This window comes from Excalfactoria chinensis, chromosome Z, assembly GCF_039878825.1.
Source record: "Excalfactoria chinensis isolate bCotChi1 chromosome Z, bCotChi1.hap2, whole genome shotgun sequence".
Taxonomy (NCBI): Eukaryota; Metazoa; Chordata; class Aves; order Galliformes; family Phasianidae; genus Excalfactoria; species Excalfactoria chinensis.
The window spans coordinates 8,996,575-9,009,110 of record NC_092857.1 but is presented as its reverse complement, the minus strand read 5'-3'; the positions used below and the strand labels follow the sequence as shown (position 1 = coordinate 9,009,110).

Genomic DNA, 12,536 nt, shown 5'->3' with positions numbered 1-12,536 from the left:
CTTTACACAGTCTAGTCTCAGCTCTTTGTGAAAACTCATCAACATCAGAGAGAAGCTGCTCGGTGCATTCGTTCTCCGGTTGTGTAGTTCCTGTCAAGGGGCTCTAGGTGGCACTGCGGAACAGAGGGGCTGGATCCCTTCCGATTGCACTCATTCCGTGATTTAGACGACACCATGGCATCAACAGAACGCCAGGCTGTCATTTGATCCTTCAGAAAACTCAACTTCCCTGAGTTTTTCATCTTATCACTGAATTAATTTGGAGTTACTTTGCTTTGTATAGTCTCCCACGTTGATGGTGCACTGGTGAGCTTTCCACTCTCTACCTGTACCTTTTTCTGCACTGTTAGGTGCCCGCTCTGGATGATCTTTACTTTGAAGTTCACTTACAGTTGCTTAGTAACCCAGCTGCCTTGTCTTTTCCATGACAGAAAATAACGTTACTTGGATTGTATGCTTAATATGCTTGCATTTTCTTCTCTCAGTCTTTAGCTCTTTCCTTACATTTCCAAATGCTGAAACCTAAAGCAGTGTCTGTGATTTAGTATGCATGGGGAAATTTGTGCTTGAAGTAAGGCTGGAATGTTTTGGAATGGTTGACTGTGAGCAAAGATGGATACAAAGTTAACTCTTGTCTCTGTTCTTCCAGCCTCTATCTCCAGAACGGGGACACTGATGCCTCACAAGAAAACCAAGGTATCGTGCTTGAGTCCCGTGTGGCAGGTGATAAATTATGACATAGGCACCTGATGCTTACTGCTGGAAAAAGTGGTTGAAAACAAGAGCAGGCAGAAATTGGCTGATAGTAGGAGCAGACAGCAATCTGATGGCAAGAACTTCCCTGTTTTGTACACAGGTTTTTGCTTGCCTCTATTGCAGTGACTCTTTTACCTCCCCGCCCCCTGAAATTTATTCTCTCTTCATCTGCTTTCTGGCAGCGATCTCTGGGTAGCAATCAAGCTCTCCTGCTAGAGGTGATCCTTGTGTTTGCGTTTGGTTTCAGATTGTACCGGGAGCGGATAAGTTCAACAGCACACGAAAACAGTCTGCTGGAACTCAGTTCCGGGTAAAGTACTGATGCCCTGCATTACCCCTTCGGATATATGCTGCCTTGTTTACTTGAGAGCTTACCAGTCACTGAGCATAGCTGAAGTATCCAGCGTGTAGAAGAGTGTTTTTTTTTTCCGGGTGCTAGGTGCAGCTTGTCATAGTGATTTGGCTCTTGAAGCCTGAACTGTTGCTGTTTCAGGAGTCTGAGTTAGTGGGTGAAGAAAAGCAGCTCTCAGCTGCAGGGTATCGCACTTGGAAGTCTGGCAGTGCTTTGGTCTGCTGGGCTATTGATCTTTCTCTGCCCTAACCAGCATTCCCTGATGGTGCTCATGGAGAGGATGTATTCTGCCAACCCACATTTTGTGCGTTGTATAAAGCCCAACAGCCAGAAGCAGCCCAGTGTTGTGGACAGCCAAATGATGCTGCAGCAGGTAAGGAAAAGCAGTTTTCTTCGCAGGTACTTCTGCCAGGTCTCAGTAGGAAGTGGATCTAAGTCAGGGAAGGAATGGAAGGGTGGGGAAAGACAGACCCTATTGAAAAGTAGTGGAGGTCATTGGAAGCTTGCTGGTCTGACTCTTCCCTTGCAGGGGTAAGAGTGGGCACACCTTCTATGCATGTGAAAGTTCTGGACATTTGAGGTTTTTCTCGTCAAACAGATTGCTATGTCCAAGTTTTACATATATTCATGAATGTAAGAGAGCTGCTTGTCAGGTAGTAGCATTCATCTTCGCATCTCCTATGCAACACCTCTCCAGGGCAGCTCTGTACAGGAGCCAAGATGGGATGGCTTTGACAGGAGCTGATGTGTACTGATGCCTCTATCTCTGAATATTGTGTCAGATCTGATAACCAGGCCCTTAAAAAATATTGAAAATGGTTAGAAGAGTTCAGAAAGCTCTGCGGCCTGTTTGATATATAGTCATATAAGAAAAATCAGGATGAAAAGGGAAGCAGATCTGTGCATCAAATACTGCTTTGTACAGGTTCAGAAGTAGAAGGCTATCCTCTGGAGGACAAGTAAGTAGAGTCCATGTGCAAAGCAGTGCAAAGTAGTGCCCGTGGCTGGCAGGTGAAGTTATTTGGATGTTGTGGTTTCCAGCTTTCAGTTAGGGGTGGTTAATCACCACTTTCAGGATGTGGTAAACTCAGACTTTAATCAAGGAAACACTTTCAGAAAGAAAGTTTTTTTTTTTGCTTGTTTGTTTTTTTAACCTAGAGAGGTTTGGGCAGCAGAGGGACAAACTCACGTCCCAGTGACTGTTCTGGCCTGTGTATGTTTGTTTCTCTAATCCTGTCTTTGTGGTGCTGCTCCAGCTCCGGTACAATGGACTGCTGGAGACTATCCGGATCCGAAGAAATGGCTTCTCTTGGAGACCATTGTTTGAGGAATTTGCTGAAAGGTATCTTAAAGCCTCTGAATGTTCCTAGTTAGATATAGAGGGGAACAACACTGGTAAACAGAAATGGGCAGGGAATAAAACTACTTCTGTGAAGTCTGCATACCTGAGACCATGGGGTTGTTTGCTGTGGGAACCCTAGCGGGAAAGACTGATCTGTTACTGTTTGCTGTGGGGTTGACATGGATCAGCTCAGCACATCAAGATGTGGCTCTTATCTCGCTGAATTCATTTGTTTTTCACAGATATGGAATTCTTCTAGTTAAACCAGATGTTCCCTTGACGAAAGGAAGGTAAGAATCCCTCCTTTGTTATGCGTTATCCAGTTTGTTCTACAGAGAATGCTTCTCAGGAGAGAAAGCAAACTGACTAGGAGCACCAAAGTAGGGATGCATTTTTGTGGTGGCAGGGAACACAAATTCCTAGACAAAAAGCAATCAATGTTTAAAAGTTTGGTACAGTGATAAATGAAATGTTTCTTCAATTACTCTGTAGCAATTCAGTCCAGTGTTGAAGTGCTATAGAAGGTGGACTGGCTAATGGGCTCGAAGTAGGGGGTTACAGTATTGGTGTCCCTTGAACTCAGTATGAGAAGACTCAGCACAGCTGCCAGTTGCCTTTCTAGGTTTTTTTCTGATTGTCTCACAAGGGGAAGGACATAAAGGCAATGCTGACTAAGCAGCCAGCATTGGGTATCTCCCAAGCTAAAGAGCATTACTTTTGGCCCAAGAATTTTTATGCGCATATCAGTGCAACATGCCCACAGCACTTCAGAAACCTGCCTGTTCCTTCCAGGTGTGTCTCTCAGCTGTGCAGTCTTGTCCTGTTAGGTTTTTAATTCCTGCTCACGGGGCAGCACTCCACACCTCCTGTTCTTCACTGTCCTACTCCCTTCTTCCTGCCACGGTTAATTGCAATTAGTGACAATGATGCATATAAGACAGCCAGCGGATTGGGTTTTTTGTCTCTTAAGAAAAGGATTTTAATGTTCTACTGGGGAAGTTCTTTCCTGGCAACAACCTCTCCAGCCTTTGCAGAGATGCCTTGAAGTTACTGATGATACTGAATTTCACTTGCAAACCCAAGTGAGATTCAGAAGGAATCTCATGGGCAAGATGGAGATGGTGGTAGAGAGGCAGGCAGCACACTGTATTTTCCAGGTACAAAAATCATAGGATGCAATTGAGAAAAAATTACCTTGAATGTATTTCCTTGTTAGCATGTAGCTTAGCAGAAGCTGTCTGAAATTGCAGGGTAAGTGTTTCTGTCTTGCTGTGCAGGACACTTGCAAAAAGGCATGACTGCAGTTTCACGGCCTAGATTTGCAGGCAGAGGGAGGAGACTGCTTGACAGAGCTGGAGTTTTGTGTGAAATCTTTCTGCGTGACCCAAGTTTTATCACCAAAGCTTGCAAAATGAAACTGAAATTAAAAAAAAAACAGACTTTCTCAAGGAAGTCTTGCCTTGCTGAGCCTGTAACTTCTGTACTTCAGAATTAGATGGAAATGGAATGAGGAAGAGTAGTTCTGAGAATAAGACAGGTTCTGCAGAATTGCCCCTGAGGGAGCAGAACAAAGTCTATTTCTGGGCCCTGCTTTGATGCTCCTGAATGGGACCTTCTCCTAGCTTTACCTAAAGTAGCTCTACGTATTGACAACAGGTTACTGAGTGTGATTAAGTGGCAGGGAACAGAGAATGCAGTGCAGGAACACTGAGGCACTTTTCTCCCCTTTGATATGCCTAAAAACACAGGCCACCTAGCGTTCACTATGTGGAAAATGATTTTTTTTTTCGCTTTCTTTCCTTCTTTCAGCTGCTTGGAGATATTGCAAAGTACAGACCTGACAGGCTGGCTGTGTGGGTAGGTATGAATCATTCTTGCTGGCAGCACAGTCCTGAACTGCAGAGACTTTATACCTGTAAACTGTAACCTGGTTGCCTTCAGGGAGAAATTTATGGCTGTAGGCTGTCCAAAGGATGACTGGATACAAGTTTAACAAACAGTACATTTCTGTGCTTTTCTCTCTTTCCAACCTCACAGAAAGTCACGGCTTTTCTTTAAATACTGGCACCAGGATCAGCTGGCAAAATATGTGGAGCAACTGGAAAGAGCAGCAGTTGTCATACAGAAAGGTGAGCGCTGGAGCAGGAGAGTCCCTCAACTCTGGGCTCATATCAGGGCCAAGAGGAATTTTTGTCCAGTTGTTATCTGGTCTGACTGTCACGTGCTGTTCCCTGTTGTCTCTCGGGAAGACGGGTGGGTAGCATCCATAGCAGAATGAGAAGGGTGCTTCTTTCAGTTTGTGTTCTTCAGTACCTGGTAAAATAGGCAGTATAATGTGATGTCTCTGACACTTCTGGTGAATCTCATGAACAGACATCAAGGAAATCCTGTCTCCTGAATAGAAAAGAGCTTTGCTTTTATTGACCAGTGCTTGAAGGGTACCAAGTCAATAGATGGTTAAAAGTGGCTCTTCTGTGTGACTGTTTTTAGGTATCTTGTGCTTTGACATTAGAGGTGAAAGCTTAGATTTGTAACTTGTTTTTGTGTTTTTTTTTTTAAATCTGTGATCTGGCTGCTAAAAAACCGTTCTCACGTGGTTTTGAGTGCTTACAGCAGAGAGGCTACACTGCTCTTTGTTTCTGTGCTTCAAGTGTGGAGGGCTTTGTGCTGAATGAAGGAATATTTCCAAGTGTGCTTCCGCCAGGGAGTGGAAGAAACATGACTATCGCTGTTTTATTTTTTCCTAACCACTGCTCTTTTTGAACAGTTTTCAGGCGATTCCGATGCAGGAAGAGCTATCTGAATCTGCTGGCTGAGCTGAGAGCTCAGGCACAGCGGCAACAGGAGGAGGCAGAAAGAGAAAGATGTCGACAACTGGCAATGGAAGCAGAGGCCCAGAGTGAGTCTCTTCCCCCTCCCGCTATCGCCTGCATGGCCACTTTGAGGTGTTGTAAGCTCCAGGTGATGATGGCCTGCCTTTGGCTCTTGTAGGGCTGATGCAGTGGGCAGAAAGGTGCTGACATTCTTGCCTCTTGAAAATGAGACTTTCTGGGGAGCTGAAATGGCATGGGGAAGGTCATTTGCCTAACTGTGCTGGGAGGAATGCCAAGCTGCGTCCTTCCCTTCCACTCTGTACAGGAGAACTTGGATCATGGCTGTATGCCTGGATGTAGGCTTCTTAGTGGCATGCAGAGTGGGAGCTGACAGTGATTATCAGGCTCTGTGCCTCTTTTTGCCCCTTCCCAGATTCCTTGGCTGAAGAGAGATGGGAAAGGGCTGAGCTTCACAAACTCATGTTCTTGATTTTTTTTTTTTTCTCTTCCTAACATTTCTGTTGTCTATGCTGAGAAGACAAAGTCTTTCTTCCAAGGTTGACAGCATACCTGGGGGGACTGATCTCGCAGATCTCTCATTATAAATTTCATCTACTTCTTTCCTATTCTGCAGAAAGAATTTCCCACCCAGTCCCTGTGCCACGGAAGAGACGCCCTCTCCCTTGTCCCCGTCCTCAGACTGCACCTGATACGCCATCGCAGCCACCCGTGCCACGGCCACGCAGCAAGCTAACAGAGGTATTACGGGCTGTGGCTGGGGGTCTTTTATCCAGGTGTGCTGGCTCCCTGCTGCTTTCACCTTCTGCACACACCTGTTCTACTAGGAGAATGTTGTCTTGCTGGTTATCAGGAGTCAGAGTCCTTTTCTAGTATCATTAGTTAAAAAGCTTGATGAGGACATGAATAAGGATATGAGTCAAAGTGGTTGGCACCAGGCTCTTTTCAGTGGTACCCAGTGACAAACAAAGGGTAATAGATACAAACTTAGCACAGAAAGTTCCATACAGACATGAGAAAAATCCTTTTTCTTGTGAGGGTGACAAAACTTCTCTCTGCCCAGAGAAGTTGCGGAGTTCCCTTCTCTGGAGATACTCGGTACCTATCTGGACATTTTTGTGTGCAGTGTACTCTAGGGAGCCTACTTTAGCAGTGGGATGGGATGGATGATCTGCTGAGGTCCCTTCCAACCCCTACCTGATTATCCGATGCTGTGACCTTTGAGGAACTGAAAGCAGTGTCTGTTAATTTGTGACTGGTTTTGTCTTAAGGGATCTAAGGATGGGATCTACCGCAGTGATCCCTTCAGAGAGCCTCTGCTTCTTATCTTGCTTTCATTACTGCTTTCCCCTTCTCATTTTCAGTTTACTCCTTTCGATAACTTCCTGCACCCTTCTGGGCCTCGCCCTGCTGTGGGGACAGAGGAACAGGCAGGAGAAGAGGCAAAAATGAAGCAGTTCAAGAGAGGAGCAACTCTTCGCTGGTTCAGAGAGACACAAGCCCAGAAAGTCATGCAGGATGATGGGGCTTTTCCAAGCTGGCTGCATGGGATGATCAGCCGGAGGTGAGTATGCTGGACACTCTGGCCACGGTTTGGGCTGTGGCAGGCAGGTAGAAGCTGCTCTTTCCTTAGGAAGAATGTGTAGGATGGATTCCCCTGGATTTGCTTCCTTAAGGAATGGGAACAGCACGCAAAACCTTTCACTTCTAGATTGTGAGCTTCAGACCATCAAAAGGAAGCATAAAGTGCCTTGTGAAAGGATGCAACTGATGAAACTTTACATGGCTCCAAGGAAAGACTGTGAGAACTCACAGGAAATTAATATTGAGTTCTTAAACACTGATCATGTGCAGGAAAGGGAGTCTGGAAAAGTTCTTGAGGGAATACATACACATTTGTCGTGTTCTAGACTATTTGCATAGACATGAGATTGAATGAAGATGGACTTTTGGTCTAACTCATTATAACTTCACACCTCTCAGTTAAGGTGAAATTACAGAAGAATACAGAATTTAGTATTTGTTGTCTTTTAAAGTACTAAGGGAGTTCATTGAATACCTGGTGACAAGAGGCACCAGAGCCCATAGGTGTGGAAATAAAAGGTGTTCTGTTGATACTTTTGGTCATCTAAGGAAAGTGCAGCATAGCTAATATTTTACTTACCTCTAGGCTGAGAGACACATCCATGTAGTCCTGCCTTTATGGAGGAGGAGATGACTGCAAATTCTCACTTTTTTTTGGAGAAAACCCTTATTTAAATGCCTGAAATTCTGCTACTGTGAACTCACATTTTACCATCATGTCCAAGCCAAGCACTACTGTTTTCCAGGCTCTGTGACCATCAGAGAAATGATAATCACTGCAGTGATGAGACAGGAGCAAGGCTGTGGAGCTAGACAGGTAGATGTCACAGTTTCCAGCTAGTTTTCCATGGGTGTAAATTCATCTGTGACATTGAATTCTTACCAACTGCCAGTGTCCTTTATTCAGGTGGATTTCTGTGCTGGTTCTGGTGCCACGTGTGCCTGTTTTTTGGGCACTTTTGTCATCTTTTTTCTGTTTCTAACTTTTTTCTCTTATGACCAAGAGAGACTTGCAGCTTTACTAGACCACAGATAGCTGGATTTTGCTGTTCTGTCAGTGTGAACATTATTCAGAGAGACCACATAGCATGTTAGCTGAGTGAGGACACTGGCAGTAGCTGACAGCTCTTTAGTATCTGCCTTTTCTTTAATAGTTGATTAACAAGGCCCTCACCTGTGTAACTGCTTTTGTCCACAGATTCAAGAACACACAAAAACAATTAGCACATGGGAGACTAAACTGTCATAGCTCATCTATAGGCTCGCAACAAGTACTTCACAATGGAAGACACAGCAGGTTCTTTGCCTGCAAATCCTTCCCAAAAACACCGAGGTTTTAAATTCTTACTAACTGATGCTTCCTGGTGCTGGATTTAAGTCTCTGTGCAGTAGTATAAATAACAGAGCAATCAGAGCAGTCTCAAATTGCATTGGTGATTTGCAGTCACCTTTAACCCAAAGCACAGCAAGCACAAAGTAATGCTTTGTCCTTTGGGCAGAGAGGGAGAAGACTTCTTTCCAGCCGGAAGTGGAGAGCCAGTGCTGTAATCCCACTTGGTATTTTCCCAAGGCACTGAGTTTACCTTGTGCTGGGCACCACTAACCCAGGACTTCTTCCACTGACCCTCAAACCTCATAAATGCCCGTGTGCCTAACCTCTTCATCTCAGCGATGCTTTGTCAGATGCTCTGTGCTGGAAAGCAGTTGTTGCTATAGCACTCAGCATGCTGCTGGAGCAGGTTTGGAGCAGCACTGCTTGGAAAGGCTTTGAGTGTTGCATCCTATGAGCATGCTAGCGTATCCCTGTACCAGCACACCTGAGATTGGAAACCTCTAGCTGGGACCTCTTGGGCAGATGCCAGCTGCCCTGTGGACGAGGAACACTACAGTGGTAGCAATTAAGATAGGCTGTGAGTCTCTGCACAGAGGCAGCTGCACACTTCCTGCTGAAAAATTCTTTCCTGCTTCCAGGGAAGCTGAAAACTTGCTGATTGATAAGCCTTTGGGTTGCTTCCTTATTCGGATCAGCCAGAGCCGACCAGGATACACCCTGACATACAGGTAATGAACCTTGTGGAGAAGGAATATGAAGGCTCTAAACTGAGCTATTCACAGATAGAGGAGTTAGCATTCTATGGAGAAGAATCCACTTAGCATGGTGCTCAGTATCTCTTGAGTGAGATACTGAGATGGTGCCTCAGTGTGGAGTAGCAGACAGGAGGCTTGCAGTCTTGTCTTTTGCCAGAAACTGGGTGCGCTGTCACTGTTCCAAAGCATGCAGGGTGCAGGTCCTGCTGTGGGTGAGAGGGAAAACCAGGTTAGAAGAAACTGACTGCAGCACAGAAGACTAGAGGAGGTCATGAGAGAAGCAGTCAGAATATGCTGCAAGGTCATGATGGTAATACAGCCACAGGCAAGGGGTGGTGCAGAGTTGTAATGTGGGCAATGAGCGTGGGAAGCAGCAGGGTCTGCTGGGGTTTGGATCCTGCTGCCTGGGTTCTCCAACCCATCACTCACTTCATGGAAATTGCTGCTTCTCCAGCAACTGTTAGCACAGTGCAGGACATTCCTGCATAGAGTATCTCCTGCATCTTTGCAGTATTTGTTACTGTAGGTTCTGGTCACACCTATGCTCTAAAGACAAGTACAGAAAGTGATGACTGGGTCTTAGAGAGAGACTGTGGCCCCATGCCATGACAATTTCTGCCTGTCTGTTTGTCTTCCCAGAGGAGAAGGCCGCTGCAGACACTACATGATAGAGATGCAGCCCAATGCACGCTATGTAATCCTGGGGGAAGACCGGGCTCATGCCTCACTCACTGAACTGGTTCGGTATCATCAGTCTGTAGGCATCCAGCCCTTCATGGAGATACTGACTGTTCCCTGTGGGCAGGTGAGTGGAGTGGTGAGGATCTCCAGCAGGAAAAGGGGCATGGACTGTGTGCTGAGCTGAGAAAGTCACTACAGCACTGTCTCTGCCCTGAGATCCTGATGGGGGTATCCAATGCTAGCCAAGCAGCTTGGCCTCTTGTGCATACACCAGCCAATGTAAGTAGCTGGGTGCTGAGGAGTCCTGGGGTATCCTGGAGGAGGATGGGTGATACCCCCTGCCTCATGCTGATCGCAGCTGTCTCATCAGAACTGAGCTGCTTGGGCTGTGTGGAACATCTGCAAGCCGCTGCTGAATCCACTCTTCTTTCCCTCAGAAAAGCAGCGAGAGTCTGGATTACAAAGACCTGGAGTGCCTCACGTTGACACACTCCACGAGCACAGAGGAGAGCCTTCCCAAGGAGCAGCCTTGTCCTCCAGGACATCCTGCTGGCAAGTCCACTCTGCAGGCAGAAGCAGCTACGGTTCTTAGACCACTGTGGCTCAGGAGGACAAACAATTACCAAGAGCAACAGAGCCTGGACAAAAGCAGAAAAAAGGAAAAGTCAGGCAAAGAGGGAGACAGCCAGCGGGCTTTTCCTCGCCTTCACTCTTCCATACGCATGGCAATGCAAGAAATCCAGAAGGTGAGCAAGGGTGTCATAGATCCAGCACATACAGCCACTGTGGGACGTGTGAAGCTGACCTGTCTGGTGGCAGGAAAGAGGGGACTTCCACAAGTTGTGCTCCTGGGTTACAGGTTTTATTCAGTGGTCTTGAGATAACAACTGTGTTCACTGAAAGTGCTCGGCTGAGGGAGAGCCTGGCTTATTGACGTGCCCATTAGAAGCCTGCAACATGAGGGGCTAAGAACACTTCATGTTCCCATAATACCTTCTCTTCTTCTTACTGCAGTCCTCTTCTGCTTCCTTGAATGGCTCCTGTACAGAGCTGCAGTCAAGCGCTCCACATTGAGGATGTACAGCCCAAGTGACAAGGTAAGAGGGGACCACGCACAGAAGGACAGACAGCACCTGCAGCTTCCCCAGGAAATGGAGAGCTAAGGGACTCTTTCCTGTCCTACAAACTCCACTTAGAGCATTTCTTGGCCACCAACCATCTAAAAGCAGAGCGGGAAAAACAGGGGAAGGACTGCTAGCTTCTGTCCCAGAGCTGCAGAGACCAATGGCAGAGGGAGACCAGAAAAAGTGGGAACAATCAATCAGAATCAGTTTGGGCTCCCAGCACCTCCAGTACATGGTGTACTTGCAGCACAGTAACAAAGCTGCTGGAGGGAGCCCGCAGTTTGATAGAGGCTGCAGTTAAAAGGGTTGGAACTGGATGGGGTACTATCAGAAAGCATATCTGCACACTGTGGTAATCATCTGCAATGGCTTAATGTTTTGGAGAGCAGCACGTGTCAGAAGCAGATGCTGGATGGAGAGCCTTGGGGGGTAGCAGAGGCAGTGAACCAAAGGGAAGGCTGAGAACATGAGAGAAGGCAGCAGTCCACAAAGACATTAAGTAAAGGTTTTAAAGGAGGTCTCTGCAGCTGTAGACACAGCTGGTTACTGAGACTCTGATAAACTGAGCAAGTTAAAGGAGTATATAAAAGAGGTCCAGGAAGGTCCTCTGCCCCTGCCCTGTTTGTTTGCTGAAGCCCGGAGGAAGCAGTCGTGATGCTATTATACACTTCTGGAGAAAAGGAGGTTTGTAACAGATCACTGTGAAAGAGGTCAAAAAAATGTGCTGTTGGCTACAGATACAGTGTGGGACTCAGCACTGCACGGGTTTGCCAGAGCTTCCTGTGTGCTTCAGCTCACAGAAATTCATGAGCTGGTCACAGCAATGATTTTTAGCTGGGATCTATCTTGTCTTTCTCTTGGTGCCTGGAGTATTTGACTCAATTGCTTCATTCCTTTATATGGGTATTAATGTAACCAGAAGGGCCTGAGTTGAGGTGGAAAACAGGAAACTGTGCAGATGCAGAGACATGCAAGCATGTTGGATTGGGGTGTCCCTGTGTCCTCCATTGAGTTGTGTTTCCTGACTTTTTGCAGGTCAGAATGGCTCAGTCGTATCCTCTTCCAGTGTTGCTGGGCCTTGCAGAGCTGGGTGAATGTATCCAGATATACAGCAGCCTTTTCTATTACACGTTTTTTGCTGCACTCAGCTGGGACTTCACCTTTGGACAGGACTCCTGCAGAAGTGAATGTTCTTCAACACTCGGATGGTCTCAGTGGCTGAGACTGCAGTACATGGACCATCCTGGCAAAGGGGATAAGATGGGAACAATCACACACTGCACAGATTCACAGTGCCTGACAGCCTGTATGTCATTACTTTGACGTGCCTGGAGACCCCAGTCTCTGAATATTGCAATAATGTGTTCACTTACAGCTACCTCTACTGATTTGTTACCTGTTTCTGTTCAGGTTCTCTGTCTTCTCTTATGGTTCTATCTATCTGCTGCCCTGGGTACTAAGGGAAGCTGGGTTTGAGTGGTAAGGAGTAAAAGTGCTTTGTGCAATTTGTTGAATGCAGCAGTATTTGAACAGGAATGGACACAAGACCAGCTCTTTCTGCACACAGAATTTCCAGCCCACTGCCATCCTGGCCTGCTGCTTCCTATCCTTCCTGCAGAGCTCAAATTAGGGAATCGTAGGTGAAACCTTCACGTTCATCTGCAAGTCTGGGAAGTACTGCAAGTCTGGGCTGCAGAATATGCTTTTTCACACTGAGGGGAAAGTGCTTGGGAAGATTTAGGACAATGCTGCTTGTTATGTGTTTTCTACCTTATATA

At 46.4% G+C, this 12,536-nt stretch overlaps 1 protein-coding gene across 1 annotated transcript; it reads left to right on the top strand.

Moving 5' to 3' along the window:
• The first annotated feature begins 612 nt into the window (after positions 1-612).
• Positions 613-12,261, top strand: LOC140263906 (uncharacterized). The gene is made up of 15 exons (XM_072359221.1): positions 613-696; positions 1,004-1,066; positions 1,362-1,481; positions 2,365-2,450; positions 2,693-2,740; positions 4,260-4,307; positions 4,488-4,579; positions 5,218-5,349; positions 5,898-6,022; positions 6,646-6,845; positions 8,837-8,926; positions 9,593-9,758; positions 10,072-10,380; positions 10,649-10,731; positions 11,794-12,261. The coding sequence occupies exons 1-14, from the start codon at positions 613-615 to the stop codon at positions 10,706-10,708; spliced, it is 1,623 nt and encodes a 540-aa protein (XP_072215322.1). The 3' UTR covers positions 10,709-10,731; positions 11,794-12,261.
• Positions 12,262-12,536: the final 275 nt, after the last annotated feature.